Here is a 21798-nt window from a genome sequence, read left to right as displayed (position 1 = left end):
TTCCCTTCCATACCTGTGTTTCCCTTCCATACCTGTGTTTCCCTTCCATACCTTTGTTTCCCTTCCAAATCCTAACAAATGTTTTGAAGATGTCGACGACCACGACACGTGATTCAACAAACTTCCTGAGAGAGAGAGAGAGAGAGAGAGAGAGAGAGAGAGAGAGAGAGAGCAGAGGCGCGTCTCATAGACCTCCCAGTGAACCTTGCACCATGAGGGCTGTATCGGTAATAGGAAACAAGGGAACAAGATTCTGGGTTGACGAATGCGAGATTCAAAAAGTTTCCAAAACTTTCGAGAAAGTAGATAACTGAAAAGAAACTGTCCCATGTTTTAGGGATAGGCTGCATCAAGGAATGCTTCCAAGATGGGAAGTTTGGGTCTTTTAATGAACTAAACGAGCAACGATCAGAGCAACTTCCGGGTACTTCAGTGGCAGAGTCCCACACAGGGCAGGAGAAGGGAAGCCTTGCGGGCCATACGCCTTGTCTACTATTGACTGGGAGTCTACCTGAAAGACCCCCGCACGATGGAAAAGCTGGGGAGGTTATAGACACAGTGGGAGGAGTCAGGGAGGAGGACTACATGTGGAATCAGTTAGACTTGAGTTATAAGGAAACGAGTTGCGTAAATGAGTGACAGTTGTAGAGTGGGCTGGAGGACGGGGAGAAGAGGGAAGGTTCCACCACACATGTTTTCAGGAAGGACCACAGATTGGTCACGTGAAGAAGTCAGATCTGCAAACTTTGTTTTTATCTAGTCATGTTTGACCTTGTGGAAACCATCCTTGCGAAGATTCTGAGCAGATATGAAGGATACCACAAGATTCTCAGCAGATATGAAGGATACCACAAGATTCTGAGGAAGGGAAGCGTCTCATGCCCTGATTCACTCTGTCCCTAGTTTGAGAAGCAACAACCAGTGAGCAAGCATAACAGAGGCTGTCAAGTTTCCCTCCCTGGCACAGGTTGCTTTTTTACTTTCCTCTTCATTAACGAGTGGGGTGCTGGTACGGGGTTTGTAAACAAATACACCGTCACACACACAACGTTTGACAACAAGTAGCTGTAACATTCTCCTGTGACAAGCGGTACGCGCCAGCCCTGAGGTCAGGGGCATGGTCTCCCCCGAGGTCAGGGGGCATGGTCTCCCCCGAGGTCAGGGGGCATGGTCTCCCCCGAGGTCAGGAGGCATGGTCTCCCCCGAGGTCCGGGGGCATGGTCTCCCCCGAGGTCAGGGGGCATGGTCTCCCCCGAGGTCCGGGGGCATGGTCTCCCCCGAGGTCCGGGGGAATGGTCTCCCCCGAGGTCATGATCTCCCCCGAGGTAAAGGAGATTCTTAGAATAGAGCCCCGCTAATGTACAGCTCCCAACCCTCACCCATACTGTGTAAATAACTAACATTACAAACATATATGTACATAAGTACATACACAATTAATCACTCCTATATACATGCATATCCATACAGGAAGAAACGCAAATAGGAAAACATATATATAAACATTTACACATGTACACATAGAGGAGAAGGTATATCAAAGTAGCAGTAAGGATCAGTAACAGTTAACTAATCACACCTGTCTCTCAAAATAACATTTAATTCATTATGAGCGTTGTACAGTGTTGCAGATACAACAAAAAATTAACAACTGATAACCTACAAAAATATTTACACATATGTATGTACGTGTGCGTGTGTATACCGTTATCACATTATCCAATATAGATGTAGAAATATATATAATCTTATGTCAAACTACTTTCTATTAACGTCTTATTGTAAGATAAGTCAACTTCATGATGCAGCACTAAGGTATGTGGCACTGTAGACGTGGTACCTCCCAGTCACTGTGGACGTGGCACCTCCCAGTCACTGTGGACGTGGTACCTCCCAGTCACTGTGGACGTGGCACCTCCCAGTCACTGTGGACGTGGTACCTCCCAGTCACTGTGGACGTGGCACCTCCCAGTCACTGTGGACGTGGCACCTCCCAGTCACTGTGGACGTGGCACCTCCCAGTCACTGTGGACGTGGCACCTCCCAGTCACTGTGGACGTGGCACCTCCCAGTCACTGTGGACGTGGTACCTCCCAGTCACTGTGGACGTGGTACCTCCGAGTCAGTCAACACAGCACGGCGCCAACCGCTAGAAAACTAAAAACTTCAAAAAACAACAATCATTCATAACAAAGCAGGGATCACCCAGGGAAAGGTATAGCTCTTGGGATCGCCCTGGGAAGGGTACAGTTCTCAGGAGTCACCCAGAGGATGGGAGGAAATATAAATGCGACGTGAGGCCCTGCATATAACTGTGGAATCCTCGTAAGACGCTAGTGGCAAACACTGGTAAACGAGAGTTCAGATGGGGAAAGGGGGTCACTGCTCGTAGGTGACGCTGGCAGTGAAACCCTCACCACTGTCGAAGAATTTCACCACCTGTAGAAAGAAAGAAAGATAAGGAAACATAAAGATAAATGTTTGTAGCTTAATGTATAAAGAGATGGGCTTTACTGGAAAGGTTGTATGAACTCTTCACTACAGAATTGATGCTATTGTATTTGAAGATCTCCTTGCAGTTTGTGTTTAAGATCCATTAATTGATAACTCTCACATCAATTGTGCTGTGGTGCAAATTCCTACCGCTGAACATGCTGTTGTCTTCATCAGTTGTACCAGGTTCACTCTCGATTATTACTATGCTGTAGGATCCAGTCACTTATTGTGATCTGATAAGCTTGTGTCATTCAGCTCCATACCCAAGAAGAATGTCTTTCATTTGTATAGCCAAGGTTTATCATGTTGGTTCATCTTAGGATAACGCTATACCTACCTGAGTACGACCGTCGGGCAGCAGGACCTGGTACTCACCTGAGTACGACCGTCGGGCAGCAGGACCTGGTACTCACCTGAGTACGACCGTCGGGCAGCAGGACCTGGTACTCACCTGAGTACGACCGTCGGGCAGCAGGACCTGGTACTCACCTGAGTACGACCGTCGGGCAGCAGGACCTGGTACTCACCTGAGTACGACCGTCGGGCAGCAGGACCTGGTACTCACCTGAGTACGACCGTCGGGCAGCAGGACCTGGTACTCACCTGAGTACGACCGTCGGGCAGCAGGACCTGGTACTCACCTGAGTACGACCGTCGGGCAGCAGGACGCGGTACTCGCCCTGGGTGGTACGACCGTCGCTGTTCTCTACGTGGCTGTAGGCGTTGCCGGAGTCCTGGTCCTCCACACCGAACTGGAAGTCGTACGGCATCCCCTCCATCTGCAGACAACGTACACTGCACATATTTCTTGCATCAGTTAACTAATTCCCTCAATATTGGCTGTCAGAATACGCCGGGACTTGGACGGCGAATTCGACCACCTCAAACAAATGTTTATGGTTGCTCTCACCTGACCCGTTGTGAAGAGCTGATGAAAAGTGTAACTTTGAATCTTAAGGCTTAGTGAAGGTATAGATATCATGAAAGGTAGAGCTAAAGATGTATATTGCACTTTACTATCTACCTGTGTACAAATGAATACTGTATGAAATGTATTAGTCTTCGTGTGTTATCATTACTGAGCAAATGACACTCCTGAATAGCAACAGTTTTGTTGCTTTTATGCTGGATGGTCACCCTTGGTGGCGACCCACGACATGCACTGGTCGCCCGTCCCATCCCACACCACGACATGCACTGGTCGCCCGTCCCACCCCACACCACGACATGCACTGGTCGCCCGCCCCATCCCACACCACGACATGCACTGGTCGCCCGCCCCATCCCACACCACGACATGCACTGGTCGCCCGCCCCATCCCACACCACGACATGCACTGGTCGCCCGCCCCATCCCACACCACGACATGCACTGGTCGCCCGCCCCATCCCACACCACGACATGCACTGGTCGCCCGCCCCATCCCACACCACGACATGCACTGGTCGCCCGCCCCATCCCACACCACGACATGCACTGGTCGCCCGCCCCATCCCACACCACGACATGCACTGGTCGCCCGCCCCATCCCACACCACGACATGCACTGGTCGCCCGCCCCATCCCACACCACGACATGCACTGGTCGCCCGCCCCATCCCACACCACGACATGCACTGGTCGCCCGCCCCATCCCACACCACGACATACACTGGTCGCCCGCCCCATCCCACACCACGACATACACCGGTCGTTCCCCACCTACAGCCAGGTACTCACAGGTTGTGCCACGTCCGGTCGTAACTTTTGCGCCGCCTCTTGAAGCCTAGGATCTGACTCCATTGGTGTTTCGTCCAAATCAGATGGTGTTTCAACCACGTCAGACGGTGCAGATGGTGTTTCAACCACGTCAGACGGTGCAGATGGTGTTTCAACCACGTCAGACGGTGCAGATGGTGTTTCAAAAACGTCAGATGGTGCAGAAGGCGTTTCAAACACGTCAGATGGTGCAGATGGCGTTTCAAACACGTCAGATGGTTCGGATAGTACTTGGAAAGGGTCGGATGATGGATCAAATGGTGTTTGGAAGACGCCAGAGGACGCAGGTCTTGTTTCTGATGGAGTGTCGTACAGACCAGAGGGTACAGGTGGTGGTGTTACAGGAGTACTGTACAGACCAGAGGGTACAGACGGATCACCCTCACCCCGGCTCTGGTACACGCTGGCAAGACGGCCGGGCTGCCAGAGGCCATCCAGGGACGAGGAGGAGACGGTGGAGGCGGCAGCCAGAGCAGCGACCAACACCTGCAACAACATAGTGGTACGTGTCAGCCTCGGCTCAGGCAGAGCAGTAGCTGCAAGAACCTGTCTCACACGACGCTGGTGTGGTACTTTTTTGTCAATATGGATAAAAAAGAGACTGACTTATTATTAAACACACACACACACACACACACATACACACTGCACCAATTGTAAGCACATCCTACTACCTTTACCACCACAATAGGTAGTCCCCCACCATCATCTCCAGCCAGGATGACCAGCAGGGGACCGCCGTCACCAGCCGTGAAAGCGGAGCGACCGCTCGTGTCACGTGTCCTCCATACACCCTCATCGACTGGTTCCAAATGCCACTTTCTCCAGCTCGCTGATCCTCGCCAACATAACATGACGCTCAAGTTTCATGATCAAAAGATATGCGTTGACGACTCGATAATTGGTGTCAACAGTGACAGCTCTCTCTCTCTCTCTCTCTCTCTCTCTCTCTCTCTCTCTCTCTCTGCTGCACCGCCCACTTTAACATCCTTAACCTCCAGACCTGAACCAGGTCACCACTAGCCAAACCAAGACAGTAAATCATACCCATTACTCTTGTTATCACCTTATGCCTCGGTCCGTTGTCTTAGCTTCCCCCAGACTCATCACTTCATCAAGCTATCCGGTGTCACTTTGCATGATGAGCAACACGTCAGCCACCACCAGCATCACCTCCTCCAGCCATCGTCTCTACTTTCTCTGTTAACTCAAGACAGTTGTACTTCCTGCACCTGAACTGGGAGCATCTACACAACTTGCATCTTTCCCTAACTCACCTATTGTTGCCCCCCCCCCACCCACACACACACACACACACACACACACACACACAGGAGCGATCAGAAAAGGTGCAGAAGAAGCCGTGCAAGATGATCCCTGTCCTCGTTGCATCACCTGTTAATAGGCGCTCAACACACAGACCCTCCTGAGCCTCTCCATCTGCCACTGGACCTCATACGAGAGTTGAGGAAGAAGTTATTCCACCCCACACGTAGACCATCATTTCCTGCCGCCTAAGATCCCTCGTCCCCAAGCTGCAGTTCGAACTCGTATGAAAATCTACAACACCAACCCAATCCCAGCCATCGTCAACATTGTAGATGACTTACAATGTTGACGTAGAACTGCTTGGCAACCCCCACCTATTCCCTACATAAAACCACATTGTCTTTTCTGTGTTTGTTTACTTGACATTTTTATCTGCAGTCTACTCAGTTAAGCGTTGATCACTTTCATTATCATTATAATTATCAATCATTCTTATTGTTATTATTATGATAATGATAATAATGATCATTAGTATCATTATCATCACTATCATTATCATTATATCTATCATTATTATCATTATCATCAGTACTATTGTTAGTACAATTGTTAATCATTATCATTAGTTATCATTATCGACCTTTAACCTAACTTAGAGCACTTGGACTATCTTCAGTAGAGCATTATTTTTACTCAACTACATTACACCTTTACCTTCATTAAGTTATCTTCACTACAACTTCATCTCTATAGTACCCTACTGGCCAGGTTAAAGGCCACCTTCACTACACCCTCATCTTCACCACACTATCTTCACTGCAACCATATTTTCATCATAGTCTCATATCTATGATTACCATAGTTTCACTATACCTTCACCTTCACTATACCGTCACTATACCTTCATCTTAACTGCACGTTCATCTTCAGTACTTCCTTGTCCTCACTGCATCCTTATCTTCACTACATGCTATCTTCACAATACCCTTATCTTCACTACACCCTTACGAGTCCGGTCAGACCCAGCCTCAACAGTATCAATCACAATGACCACCTGGGCATGGTATACAAACTGTCCTCTGACCCATGTTAACAACCTGACCCATCTTAGTACACTACATACATTATGGGAGCAGATTGACCCAACTTCACACACTGCACAGGTTCCAAGCTGCATGACTTCAACAAAGCTAATATCCCATCCCAGACCAGGCCAAGTTGCACTTCATCAGCACCATCAACCAAGCCAGCAAGAAGCACATATCACAAGAATACACAAAGTAAACTTTTCCCCACATGTTTCACATACACAAGAGACAAACACTTTCATATAATACCAGTCAGTATCAGTTGACTGATCCATGAGGATCAAACATGAGAGCAGCAGCACCTCCGTTAACCTTGTGAACCACAAAACCAACAGTAACTATAACGACCCATAGATGAGACGACACACACCTCGCACGCCATCACAACCTTGGTCTTCACTATCCAGAGTTCCTGAAAACAATCCACGAGAACATCCTTCCTCCTACATGACAACTTTGCACCCGATCACTCCACCACATCCTGTCATTCCCCAACAACACTGTGTGTGTGTGTGTGTGTGCGTGTGTGAGTGTATTCGAGTAAAATATGATGTTATAATGACAACGTAAGTCATATGATTTGTTAACGTATTTCAGAATGTACGAAAACCTTCAGACCTGGAGACGCCCCTCATGATCCATGACGGAATCCTGGCAGCGGTACCCACACTGGTAGAGGTACTCACACTGGCAGCGGTACCCACACTGGTAGAGGTACTCACACTGGCAGCGGTACCCACACTGGTAGAGGTACTCACACTGGCAGCGGTACCCACACTGGTAGAGGTACTCACACTGGCAGCGGTACCCACACTGGTAGAGGTACTCACACTGGCAGCGGTACCCACACTGGTAGAGGTACTCACACTGGCAGCGGTACCCACACTGGTAGAGGTACTCACACTGGCAGCGGTACCCACACTGGTAGAGGTACTCACACTGGCAGCGGTACCCACACTGGCCTGAGCTCCTCTAGCCTCACGTTTATATATCATGTGACAACCGGACACGACGGGAGTCTCGTTGACCAGACGACGTTTTCTCCAGGTCTGGGTTATCTAATTTGTGCTACACTCACTAAGGTAAATGTTATCTTACATCCGGGACAAACTGACGCACATCTACATAATGAAGCTGCTGCCGTACATATTGAAAGATGGTTATGTGACTGCGTCACCAAAACACTTCAAAATTATAACTTTGTATACTTCCATCTATGACGACCCACCTGCAGCAAGACCTACCTGCAGCAGGATCTGGTCACAGGTACCCCTCATCCTCCCTGCAGCAGGACCTGGACGCAGGTCCCCTCACCCTCCCTGCAGCAGGATCTGGTCACAGGTCCCCTCACCCTCCCTGCAGCAGGATCTGGTCACAGGTCCCCTCACCCTCCCTGCAGCAGGATCTGGTCACAGGTCCCCTCACCCTCCCTGCAGCAGGATCTGGTCACAGGTCCCCTCACCCTCCTGTCTACTATGACTCTCTCCTCTCATATATTCGTCACCTTCTGCTGCCCGTGGTTTACTATTCTGTGAGTTCCTCTTGTAAGAAATCATCCCAGAAGATGTCTCAAGCTGTTTGCTTTACCTCAGCCACAATGGTCTGGTCTGGTCTGGTCTGGTTTAAATGTTTGAAGCAATACTTCTGATGATGGCCCTTCGTGGCCTGGCTCTCCACAGAGTCATACCCACATGATCATACTATGCTGCTACACACGAGTACCTCGCTAAAGTCGGCCACTTGGGGTATACATGTGATGTTAAGTTACTGAAGATTGAGGCTGCATGAAGCAGCTTGTCTGTGTACCTCACTGTGACAGTCACTGCTTATTGTGGCTCAGTCACCACAGGTTTTCACAAGCAGCAACTGGTGTACTAGTCAGTGAAAGATGTAACAATCTCTTGAAGCTACTTGTGAGGAGAGCGTCGTGAGGTGAGGGGACCTCCCCCGCGCTCCGCTAACAGCTGGTGGTTGGATGGGTCTTATGTTAGTAAACAATGGACGCAAAGTTCCCGTTGTCTGAGATGCAGTAGATATTATCTTTCCATCTTATGTTTTTCTTATTTTCTTCATCCCTCTTTTGCCCATATATCTATCTGATATTTTGCCCATATATCTATCTGATATGTTTATAACTCTGAAATCTAGTTCATCCTTGCACTTCCTTAGTTTCAACAGGAAGGGTCCACATGACACCAGCATCATGTTATGATATATGGTAGAGTGATAGCAGAGAACACACGATATATCCACGTACTAGGTGGCACGACGACTGATCATGCCCGGGAGATGTGACCCGAGTCTACATGATGAGACAGACCAACACAGTTTGTGTAGCCTCAGAACCGTTCGCCTGGTCCATGGTCCTCATCCAGGAACTCCCAAAGTATTTGGTTATTTCTGTTAACTATGTTAATGATCAGTGTATGCTTGTTGTAATGTCGTACCATCTAAGCCGAAGGCAAACCAGCCTGGCAGAAGGAACAGCAGCAGCAATAACGGCGGTCCAGCAATGACAAAAGTGTAGTTATCTGGAAACTTTCCTCTGACAACGATGTGAACCAGTGAGCTTAGGTAACGGAGAGCATGGCAACCGCATACTAATGAAGATACTACTAACTCTGGTACGATCATCTGTCAGGTACAGCAGGAGAACTGCTGGGAAACCTGGTGGTGTCCTGCGTATGATAGTTCCTGGGCCGCGTACGAGATCTCATGCTGCAGCACAGCAGACAACGTGCACGTAACGCATCCGGGTGGAGGCGTCTGGCGCCGTCCCCGGCAGGTGTCCTCAGTGCCAGTGAGAGGAAGGGGAGGACAGGCACTGCGGTGGAGCTGATCACTGTGGGAACCGACTTGGTCTGTTGACGCTGTCGCCATATTCGATTACAATGTGGCAACTTTCTTTGATGTTTAAACGTTTTCACCTGGCGAGTGGTAGTGGTACGTGGCGCCTGGTACTGGTACCCTCACGTGACACTGTAGGTTTCCACGCACACATGAACGTATCGGCTGATCTGATGACCTGGGTTATACAAGACACTTGGTCGGTAAAAGATGAACGGATTAGAGAAGGTCTTGTGACTGTTGAAGATGACATCACAGTTTCTGACCACAACTTAATAACTGAAGGATGTGGGTGACTCCTGGCATGTGTGGAGGAGAGGCAACACCTCAATCGTTGTTGTCGTTCGTGGGTTCGTCATCTTCATCAACAGGTTCGAGGGTTTCATATATCATCATTGGCAAGACATCATCTTCCTCGTAGTGGAGGGTTTAGTGTTAAGATTCCCGTACCTACCACTGCTCACGGTCACACAACCTCACCTGCAGCACGTTCAGAGAACACCCAACAGTGATTCTTCTTTCTTTCTCCTTCTTTCTTCCTTTTTTTACTTCCTTCTTTTTCCTTTTCCTTCCTACAGGCTCTGAAGGAGGGTGACGAACATAGACTATAATAAGACACACAATCCCCGCTCATTTGTTTGTATGTAACACATTTTCAGTTATACTTCCAGCATAACAGTTATACTCCAGGATATAACCTTTATATTCCAGAGGTAAAATAATGGTATAATCTCGTATGGATGATGGTACGTGGATAAAGTAGAAGACTCTTCACTTTCTGACTGTCGTCTGTCCAGGTATAGAACACTTCCTTCTCTTCATCATGAACAATGTTGGTCATGACAATAGTAGACGTATCCATCGTTCTGACCTGACACTACCTGGCAACCTGCTGCATCACATGATGACTGTGTGGCTAACAACAACACAAAGATGGACCGTTGTGACGTCTGCTTCATTCTTTACGCCACTAAGCTTTGGAACTCAATACATACTCGTGTCTTTCCTAAAACCTACCCTGTTTATAGTCCATACAAGACCTTCATCATGAGCAGCACATGATACGATCCTTCGTGGCGACGGTACAACCATTTGAAACTATATTGTGACCCTTAGATATGATGGCATGAACTTTGGCCCGGCCCTTGATAGTTAGATTAGAAGCCAGGTCATCACATCCATTGGTCCAAGACTGTATTCATCCTTTACAGTACTACTGAGGTGGGAACGATGACAAGTTAAGTACAAAGTTAAACCACAAGCTCTTCTCAAACACAACCCCTGCAGCATATTTCCTAATGGATGATATGCGAACGCTCTGTGTGTGTGTGTGTGTGTGTGTGTGGAGGGGGTCGAAGCTCAGCCATGACACATATGTCGTTTATGGATTATTTGAAAGGTCTTTAAAAGGACGACCTGGTTCAGGCTAGGCTGGTGTGCCAGACCTACAAGCACAGCACCTTACCGGGCTCCTGGTGTCAGCTGTTCTGTCCATCAGACAACCAGAGTCAACAATGATAGACTTTTGACCTGGTTCTTACTGCTAACCTGATCTCTCTCTCTCTCTCTCTCTCTCTCTCTCTCTCTCTCTCTCTCTCTCTCTCTCTCTCTCTCTCTCCATCATGGGTATGAAAGTAGATACATCTTCTCGTCCATCTTCCCATCCAGCCACATGAGGTAGACTATATTCTTATGTTCTCGTTCCCTCGTAATGATGCAGTAGGACAGTTAAGGTACACAAACAAGTGGGCCACAAACTGGTCCTGGGGTCCAGTTCGTGTCATCCTCTTGCACCACAGTGACGTCAGCCAAGGGAAGGCAACCGAGGGTAGAGCGAGCTGGCCCTCCTGTGCTGTGCTCATCTTGGTGTCTTGTTGATTCCATACTGGATATTTCACATGACTGGAACTGAGAGAGTTGGACAACGATGTCACTAATCGTATCATATCTTCATACATTAATGCTATCATACATTACTGCTATCATACATTACTGCTGTCTTCATCTGCTATATAGAACATCCTCTGTATTATACATTTTTGACGAAATAATGATTCGCATAATGTATTCACAATGTCATCTCTTCATCAATCACATTAGGAGGTTGTATAACCTTCATAACACAAACTCATCAGTAACGAGTGTATGACGTAATTGTTGCGTCATCAAAATGAAGACGTGTGGGAATTTCACACAGGTCATTAATATCACCAGGTGTGAGTGTGTGTTAGCCAGTGACACAGTCAGGCTAGATTCAACCCTCTCGTGTTCTACGTCCATCGTACTGGCTCACAATTCCCCTAAACTCATGTGTGGATTCACTGTCCTCACATTAGTCATCCCTCATTAGCTAGAAGCTGGCCATCCCTCATGAACCAACAACCGCCCATTCCACATCAGCCACAAGCCAGCCAGCCCTCATCAGACACAAGTTAGCTAGTCATACCTCACTAGTCCCAAGTCATGGTGCAGGACAAGGTGGAACAGTGCAGCAGATCATGGGTAAACAGTATGACTTACTGAAGGAGTCAAGCGTGCTTAGCCTTGTAAATGGAAACCTTCTTTCGAAGTGTGTCTTATCCGGCCGTCTGAGTATCCGGGTGTGGGTCCGGTTAACTCAGGAGTGGCCCGGAAAAGCTGCCAGATATCCGACGACGTCATGGTTGCTTAGCTTGATAACACTGTCTTGCTCTGTTAATACTGAGGCGTAGCTGTGTTGACTTGAATTGTTTGGTGTAGTGAGGGAGGCATGATGACGCAGGGACCAGGGTGAGGGAGGAATTGTTGTGCAAAGATCGGAATGAGGGAGAGATGATGGCGCACGGAGACGAGGGACGCAGGGGCGAGTGTTAAGGAGGAATGATGATGCAGGTAGCAAAGGGAGACAGGGGTAATGACGCAGGGACAAGAGTGAAGGAGGAAGAGAGAGATAGTGAGATGAGGGAGGGAAACAGACAAGCCAGGAAAACCAAGTGAGGAGCAGACAACAATATGAAGGATGAGATTAACGATGGGTAGTAAAGAAATCTTTGGCCAAGTCAGTAGAGGAAGTACGGACGAAGGACTGGCCTCTAGATGAGATAAATGTAAACACATCTTCAGGCAAATGATGACGTCAGTGACAAGCAAACGAAACTGGAAAGATATTGATCAAGACAATATAACTGAGGCATGAAATAAAACTTTGATATGAAAAATCTTTAACTAAAGAGAATGAGAGAATTAATGTTTGACATTGACGTATGCAAGATGACGTCACTTGAATCTTTTTTCACAGCCTCATTACAAATGCTTTTAAGTTTATTTCAGCTGTACAAATAGCAACACATCCGCCTCTATGATGTGCTCGATCTTATGCACACATTAAACTATATCATATATCATCAAACTGCTTCAAGCTTGATGTGCTCTTGCCTTCATTAGTTTAAATGAATTCTGAAGTTTGATGTCATAAATTGTTATCGTAATCTATGGTTAACAACGTATTTCCTACCTGACGGAGGACCCACCTGACGGAGGACCCACCTGACGGAGGATTCATCCACGGAATACTCTCCTAATGAGGACCTCCCTAACGGGGACCCTCTTGACGGAGGACCCACCCAACTTGTCATGCGTGTCTAAATCATCACAAAACCAGACAAACTCCTGACGAATGTCTTACCTCAAAAACTTGCTCGATATGAGGGAGACCAGGGAAGTACTGACTAGTATCACTGTTGCTGGACATCAAATGCTCTTCATGTGTCATCACATACTACATACACACATACATACTTGCATACATACATATAGAGACATGTAACCATGTTGATATATTTTGTGGCCAAATAATGATGGTAAATGATTCTGGCAAATTTTGTTCAAACGTTCATCACCCAAATATTATAACATGAACAGCACGATGAAGACCACCCTCTGCGTGTGTTGTACTAGTCATTGCTGAACATACTGCCTTCACCTGCATAACGATCTATAACATGTATGGAGCCACAACAAAAGGAGAGAAAAGTTGTTTTAGTTGAGTCTCCCTAAAGAAATAGACGAAACGGTCATTTTCTCTGGCGTTCATGCAAATTTCTCTTCCGACTGACTGTATGTGTGTACCAAGACAACTGCCTCTGTACATGTGAACAAACAATGCTGTACCTGTTCTTCACATAGATGTACAGAACAAAACTCTTATATGATATAAATAGAACAACATGTACGCATCTAGCACAAGATAGGATCTGTTCTACGAGACTAACAGAACACAAACTTTTGATAGTCAATAAATTATCGAAATAAAGCCTCATTTTTCTGTTGTTGACACCAAGTGAAAGATAACTTCTTTCTGTACTTCCTGAATGAAAATAAGACTAGTAAGACTCAACCCAGGAGTACGATATGCCACGTTAGACTCAGCCCAGGAGGACGATATGCCACGTTAGACTCAGCCCAGGAGGACGATATGCCACGTTAGACTCAGCCCAGGAGGACGATATGCCACGTTAGACTCAGCCCAGGAGGACGATATGCCACGTTAGACTCAGCCCAGGAGGACGATATGCCACGTTAGACTCAGCCCAGGAGGACGATATGCTACGTTCAATTTCATATGTAACGTTGGGGCAGGAGATCGTATATAGCCTCACTTTTGAGGCACAGATACCTCTGTTTATATGTGAACTACGTTGTACATGTAAACAACCTTATCTGTATCCTATATAAACGACTGTATCTATATCCTAAATAAATGAGTGTACCTGTATATTGGTATCTGAAGATTTCCACAAGACTAAGAGGAGTGCAGAAGGTTACAGATTAAGAGATCAGGACGCCAGTGATGCTGTACATTGAAAAAGATGAAATAGATAAGGAAAGAAACAGAAAACAGGATTACAACGGACGAGAGGATTACATTGAAGCAACAGTTAGTACTAGAAGATTACATTGAAGCAACAGTCAATACTAGAAGATTACATTGAAGCAACAGTCAATACAAACATACAAATGACGTAAGATAATGATACAAGAAAGAGAACTAAAAAAGTTGAGGAGAAAGAAAACGAGAACAAGAGGAGAATATGCACAACATGACGGAAGACAGAGAACAAGATCAACGGGACGACGTTGTACACCATTGTAAACAAGACAAATTGATAACGAAATGAAGGAAGTAAACAAAACGAGAGAATATGATCAGTGAACATTGTCTCAAAAGGGTTGACTGGCCCCACGAGTGCCACCCCAGACACTGGCCCCACGAGTGCCACCCCAGACACTAGCCCCACGAGTGCCACCCCAGACACTGGCCCCACGAGTGCCACCCCAGACACTGGCCCTACGAGTGCCACCCCAGACACTGGCCCCACGAGTGCCACCCCAGACACTGGCCCCACGAGTGCCACCTCCGGACACTGGCCCTACGAGTGCCACCCCAGACACTGACCCCACGAGTGCCACCCCAGACACTGGCCCTACGAGTGCCACCCCAGACACTGGCCCCACGAGTGCCACCCCAGACACTGGCCCCACGAGTGCCACTTCTGGCCTCCTCATCGTAGTGGACTATATCTGGCACAGTTTTCCCCGTCACTATGAACGTGACCACACTCGGGCTGGGTTCCTCAAGGCAATCAACACACACAGGCTGGGCTTCCTTAGTGTACAGAGACTCTTCAGTCATTATGGTAAGCATTACGATGAAATGGTGCGACATGAGAGTATCCCTGTGAGCGTATTGTATGGCCGCCTGGTCGTCTTCACACAGACGATAGAAGTAAAGTCGAGCTGAGTGTGCTGAGAGGACCGAGCTGGGTGTGCTGAGAGGACCGAGCTGGGTGTGCTGAGAGGGCTCGGTCAGTGGGAGAGGATGAGCGACGGGAGCCCGACAGAATATGTTGCATGCCAGATGAGTGCATGCGGCAGAGTGTGCAAAGTACTGTAAAAGAGACGGGTCAGCCAGGTATGACTAGTGAAGGTCACAAGGTTGACTCGTTACAGACTGGTTCCGGCCTACTCTCACCTAATATACATAACACTTTACTCAGGCGTCTAAAAAAAATTGTCTGGTTCCTCCTGAGTGAGGTCGGTGGCGCTCGATGTCACCCCGAAGAGTTGGGTAATATTTGGGCGTGACTGGTTCTGTATAATGGTGGCACCTTTTATGATCTCTCAATCATATATATGTATTCATTTGACCCAGGTCCAATTTGTATGAGAGTCTTGGTGTTCCGCAAGACCCCTTTGCACGGCTCCTGCAGCCCAGGAATACGCGGCCTCTGTTACCAAGGAATATGAACCTCGAGGTGAGGTCTTTGAGGAGACTAGTAAACTCCCACTTATGCCGCCTCGCCAAGAAAAAAGGAAAAGATCTTTTCACTTGCGAGGTAACATTTTGCGGCCTAATATCCAGTGATACACGGGTCTCAAACTATGGTCGCTAGTCTAGTAAGACTCGCTGTCACCAGGGAAGATAAGAATGTAGCTCGACTCCGGTTGTAGGCTGGGCCAGGCCAGCGTGTGGCGTGGAGAGTTGAGGGAGGCCATGGACACCCGGGATGGATCACGCCTTCCGAGAGCCGTCACCAGGTATATAAGGTAGTGCCTTCTGTGTGCGGGCATCAGTCTGACTCCAGCCTCCATAACCTTCCACATGGCTTACAAGGTGTGTGTGTTTGAGTGTGTACGGCTGGGAGGGTGACCACCGCGGCCTTAACCAGCAAACGATCTCCATCATCTGCTCAGTGTACATCTACTCGCAAAACCAGTTTTTGGATTACGTACTTGATATATATATATATATATATATATATATATATATATATATATATATATATATATATATATATATATATATATCCTAGCAGTAGCGCTCCCGCTTGCCACGCAGGGGTCCTGAGTTTGATCCAGGCTGTTGGAGGTTTGTATGTTCTATGGAAGTGCGCGTTCATATGCACTATATATATTCATTTATTTATCACACTTAATCGCCGTCTCCCGTGTTACCTAGGTAGCGCAAGGAAACAGACGAAAGAATTGCCTAACCCACCCACATACACATGTATGTACATAAACGTCCACACACGCACATATACATACCTATACATCTCAACATATACATTCATATACATACACAGACATATATACACATGTACATATTCACACTTGCTGCCTTCATTCCCGTCGCCACCCCGCCACACATGAAACAGCATCCCCCTCACCCCGCGAGGTATCGCCAGGAATAGACAAAAAGGCCACATTGTTCACACTCAGTCTCCAGCTGTCATGTGTAATGCACCGAAACCACAGCTCCCTTTCCACATCCAGGCCCCACAGACCTTCCTATGGTTTACCCCAGACGCTTCACATGCCCTGGTTCAATCCATTGACAGGTGATATCGCAATTCGGTAGGAGTTCAGATGATTTTATTTAACTAGTTCTTAACATACATGCATCAGTACGTGTTTCACGGAGACACTCCGCCCCATCAGGTGCAAACTATTCATACACCACCACCATCACACAGACTCCGACCTGTTACTGTCATGCTGAAGTATACACTGGCCTGACTATTAAAGGGAAAGTGAGGGGAGGTGCCTTGTGGTAGGGGGTAAAAATGCGTGTTCAACTACCATTCTTATGTTATCGTTTCTTGATCATTCTTTCATAATGATATTATTGATGATAGAATGTGCTTTAAAGTAACCTAGGGACGAATCAAAATTCTATGTATCAGCAATGACGTTACGGATAGCATAATCAGCAGAGTGGTACAATGTGATTGGGTTGTTAAGGTCTACAGGGTCATGGTTTTCATGACAGTATTTAGCGATCACATTCCTGTGGTCATCCCTGCGTACTGAATGACAGTGCCGGGCGCATCTCTCACTTACTCTCGTACCGGTCTGGCCAATGTTTACATCTTTACCTGCCTGACATTTGACGGTGTAAACACTGCCAATTTTCTGATAATTTGGCCTAATTTTGATAAAAGTCTTACTGATAGTGTTACTGTACTGGAAGGCAACATTAAGAGTACAGTTTTCTAGTACCTGTCTTACATTATCTAAGTTAGGATACTAAGACAACACCAAACATTTACACTTATCATCCTCAATTTCCACATTTTTGTTATTAGATGCATAACATGTCTTCCTAGCTTTCCAGTTTGCCTTGTTCACAATCCGCTTAGGGTAACAAAACAGCCTAAATGTACGTTTATGTGACCACAATCGTCTTGCAGACTCGTGAGATCACATAACCGTAATGCTCTTAATAACATAGACATAACTACAGATGTTTTCATAGAAGGATTAAGTACGAACAATAAGGAACATAACTCTTAGCGTTGGTAAGTGATCAGATTCCCTGGTTATCAACACATCAAGAACGGCAATTTGTCATCTTTTTCCCATTCATTCGTTAACTTGATGGTGAGGTTATTCATTCAATACCGAATAGCGATTCTACCTTCAAAACTATCATTATAGACTTGTGCAATAATCATATATATATATATATATATATATATATATATATATATATATATATATATATATATATATATATATATATATATGAGGTTGAAAAATATAAAAATAGAAATAAAAAACACGAGACTTTTGATGAAGGCCAAATAAGATTACCATGGGGCCCATGAGCCATAGTTAACGTAAACCACTTAATGACCACATTGATGACCGAACTAGACCAACGGATTGCCAAGCATACTATGGTTGCTCACTTTCCTGTACGCTAAGGAAACTCCGCTAATATTCCTACATTTGATATCTAATTCTAATAACAGTGTTAGAAATAATGTGGCATGCATTCTAACACACCTGCTGCTAATAACGAAACATTAATGCACACTGTAATTCCTGGCGCACAGCATGATACTGGCTAGCGGCTCTGCTTAGTCTCTGCTGGTAAAAGTTAACTTACGGGAGCTTCAGCTGGTTACACACCTTCTTCAAATATTATTATCCTAGCTGTATGGTTGACAGGACGCACGGGAGTTCGAGCTTGCGAGAACCCATGCTCAGTGACGGTGCACGTTGCTCAGGTCAGGCTGGCCTGTACGTGCACCGCTCACGTGTGGCGCGGTGCACGTTGCCTAGGTCAGGCTGGCCTGTACGTGCACTGCTCACGTGTGGCGCGGTGCACGTTGCCCAGGTCAGGCTGACCTGTACGTGCACTGCTCACGTGTGGCGCGGTGCACACTCCAGGACGTCCTCAGTACGGCTCAGTTTCCCACACAGACACACACACACACACTGCATGCCGGCGCCCGGCCCCTACTGCTGGCGCTGGCCCCAGGCAGACAGTTGCTTGGTTCCTCCTGTTGTTCGACCCCCATTGTTGCCCTGTTGGAACTGAAGTTATCATTGACTCTTGTAGACATAGTCGTGGCTGGCTGCCCTTACAGAAGGACGCACCTCGCACAGTTGATAAAGACATCGTGTGTACCGAGTGAGGTATGGGTGACCAGGATTCCTAGGAAATGATCGCGTCATGCCCCCAGGCTGGGCAAACTGTCGCCATGGTGGTTGTCCTCCCTCCTGTCTGTCATGCAGATGCCATATGTTGTAATATCAAGGCAATAATTTCACATAATCATTCCACTAATTTACATAATCACTTCTCCACACTCGATACATTTTGTTTGTCACATTAAGCGTCAGTTCCATTATTCTTACAACCTAAAGTTGTGTTCACAACCAACGAGACAATTGTACAAAAATATCTAATGCGTAATGTCTCGATGCAAGAGCGAGGTGTGTGATCACCACACACCACCAGCTATCATGGCTCACAACCCGGGTGACGAAGGCCACACTGAGGTCAGCCTCAGGTTTACACACACACACACACATCTCCCAGCCTATATGTGTGTGTGTGTGTGTATATATATATATATATATATATATATATATATATATATATATATATATATATATATATATGTGTGTGTGTGTGTGTGTGTGTATGTTCATTGATGATATCTGGAATCATTAACGGACTAACAAATTTGGAATAAAACGTTCATACTATGTGTTATGAAACTAGTCTGTTGAGACCGTGATATATTGTAAGACTCAGAGACATGGATGGTTGTGCTGCAGACAGCCAGACCAGGTCAGGTCCACTGGCTACAGGGTCAGACCAGGTCAGGTCCGCTGGCTACAGGGTCAGACCAGGTCAGGTCCGCTGGCTACAGGGTCAGACCAGGTCAGGTCCACTGGCTACAGGGTCAGACCAGGTCAGGTCCGCTGGCTACAGGGTCAGACCAGGTCAGGTCCGCTGGCTACAGGGTCAGACCAGGTCAGGTCCACTGGCTACAGGGTCAGACCAGGTCAGGTCCGCTGGCTACAGGGTTGTGCGATGTTGTTTTGTCGTGTGTTATGATTCTGGAGCCAACTAGATGTAGTGTACTTACTTCCATTTTATCAACATTGTATTTTCTATTTATTCATTGAACAATATTCTAGTTGTGTGTTATGAGAAGAATTGGAGGATATAATCATGTTGTCATGTGACAGATTATGAATGTTGTTGTTCTTGTTGTTATCAGGCAGTAGTAGTGGCAGTGATGGTCGGGTTGGCAGTGGGGGCCCCGCAGTACGACTACGAGACCCCTAAAGCACCCCCTTCCTTGTACGAGACCCCAACACCACCCCCTTCCCTGTACGAGACCCCTGCGAAACCCGACCCTACCCCCAAGCCCACCCCAACACCCACCACCCCAACAAAAACGCCGGTGAGTTATATGTTATACCAGGAGGGTACATTGGTATGTTATACCAGGAGACTATACTTATATGTTATAATAGGATAGTATACATATATATGTGTGTTTCAACCAAAGTTAACGCCAGCTGGGTTTACAGCCGCCCATGGTGGGGATGCCGTACGACTTCCAGTTCGGTGTGGAGGACCAGGACTCCGGCAACGCCTACAGCCACGTAGAGAACAGCGACGGTCGTACCACCCAGGGCGAGTACCGCGTCCTGCTGCCCGACGGTCGTACTCAGGTGAGTACCAGGTCCTGCTGCCCGACGGTCGTACTCAGGTGAGTACCAGGTCCTGCTGCCCGACGGTCGTACTCAGGTGAGTACCAGGTCCTGCTGCCCGACGGTCGTACTCAGGTGAGTACCAGGTCCTGCTGCCCGACGGTCGTACTCAGGTGAGTACCAGGTCCTGCTGCCCGACGGTCGTACTCAGGTGAGTACCAGGTCCTGCTGCCCATTTGCTGAATGGCATCTCCTTTCGTATTATCTTCAGCTATCGTCATTCTTAAAAGCCAGATAACTTATGTGTTACCGGATATCTTATAAGGAGTCAGATATCTTATAAGGAGTCAGATATCTTATAAGGAGTCAGATATCTTATAAGGAGTCAGATATGAAGATTCAGATATGAAGCAGGTATTTCAAGATCTTGTAAGTATGTCATCTGATGACCCAGCCATTTCAAGGGACAGGTATTTTATGAGCTAGCTACATCAAGAGCCAGCTATCTCATGATACAGGAATGACAACAGTCAGCTATCTTATGAGCTAGGTATCACAAGGCCCAGGTATCTTTCCACAGTATTTTCACTGGTTGTTAAGGTAAGAGTTGGCTGTGAGGGAAACCGTCTGATATCAGTTCGTTCCTCAGGTCGTGACCTTCTCTGATAACGGGAAAGGCTTCACTGCTGACGTAACGTATCAGTAGGTACGGATGGACGCTACGTGTGATGGACATGGCGTGTGTACCAGTAGTACATGAACATGAGTACACGTGCACATCACGGCTGCCACCTCCTCCCCCACGATACCTTCATAACGTCTCGGACATTCTTGCATCTGTTCCTAGAAAAAGTAAAATAGCATCTCTACTCCAGTGTGATTTACAATATAATGTCTAAATTCCTTTATGTAAAATCTTATCTTAATATGACCTCCTGTACTTTCTTGAATATATTCCAGATAAGATTATTATGACTTTCACTCTGTGTGACCTATGTATCAAGACCTGTAAATGCCTGCTGCTCTACCATGCAGAGTCGTCTTTACCTCTTTTAAATGAGGACCTGCAGTCTCGCATGGCCAGACCTGCAGTCTCGCATGGCCAGACCTGCAGTCTCACATGGCCAGACCTGCAGTCTCACATGGCCAGACCTGCAGTCTCACATGGCCAGACCTGCAGTCTCACATGGCCAGACCTGCAGTCTCACATGGTCAGACCTGCAGTCTCGCATGGCCAGACCTGCGGTCTCACATGGCCAGACCTGCAGTCTCACATGGCCAGACCTGCAGTCTCGCATGGCCAGACCTGCGGTCTCACATGGCCAGACCTGCGGTCTC

At 47.1% G+C, this 21798-nt stretch overlaps 2 protein-coding genes across 6 annotated transcripts; one reads left to right on the top strand and one right to left on the bottom strand.

Moving 5' to 3' along the window:
- Positions 1-125: 125 nt before the first annotated feature.
- Positions 126-8642, bottom strand: LOC139757661 (uncharacterized). The gene is made up of 4 exons (XM_071678396.1): positions 7231-8642; positions 4217-4741; positions 3138-3275; positions 126-2439 (listed from the first exon to the last, which is right to left on the bottom strand). Exons 1-4 carry the CDS (start codon positions 7252-7254, stop codon positions 2380-2382), a joined length of 747 nt encoding a protein of 248 aa, XP_071534497.1. The 5' UTR covers positions 7255-8642; the 3' UTR covers positions 126-2379.
- A 7422-nt stretch (positions 8643-16064) lies between these two features.
- LOC139757663 (uncharacterized) lies at positions 16065-21429 on the top strand. Of its 5 annotated transcripts, none has more exons than XM_071678403.1 (4): positions 16065-16111; positions 20022-20207; positions 20338-20481; positions 21110-21429. In XM_071678403.1, exons 1-4 carry the CDS (start codon positions 16100-16102, stop codon positions 21164-21166), a joined length of 399 nt encoding a protein of 132 aa, XP_071534504.1. In that variant the 5' UTR covers positions 16065-16099; the 3' UTR covers positions 21167-21429. The 5 variants fall into 5 exon arrangements, with proteins under 5 accessions (XP_071534504.1, XP_071534502.1, XP_071534505.1 ...); XM_071678401.1 differs by lacking the exon at positions 16065-16111 and adding an exon at positions 19240-19290; XM_071678404.1 differs by lacking the exon at positions 16065-16111 and adding an exon at positions 19299-19341.
- Positions 21430-21798: the final 369 nt, after the last annotated feature.

Source organism: Panulirus ornatus, chromosome 27 (assembly GCF_036320965.1).
Source record: "Panulirus ornatus isolate Po-2019 chromosome 27, ASM3632096v1, whole genome shotgun sequence".
NCBI lineage: Eukaryota > Metazoa > Arthropoda > Malacostraca > Decapoda > Palinuridae > Panulirus > Panulirus ornatus.
Note: the sequence above shows the minus strand (reverse complement) of the source record. Positions and strands in the feature narration are given on the sequence as shown.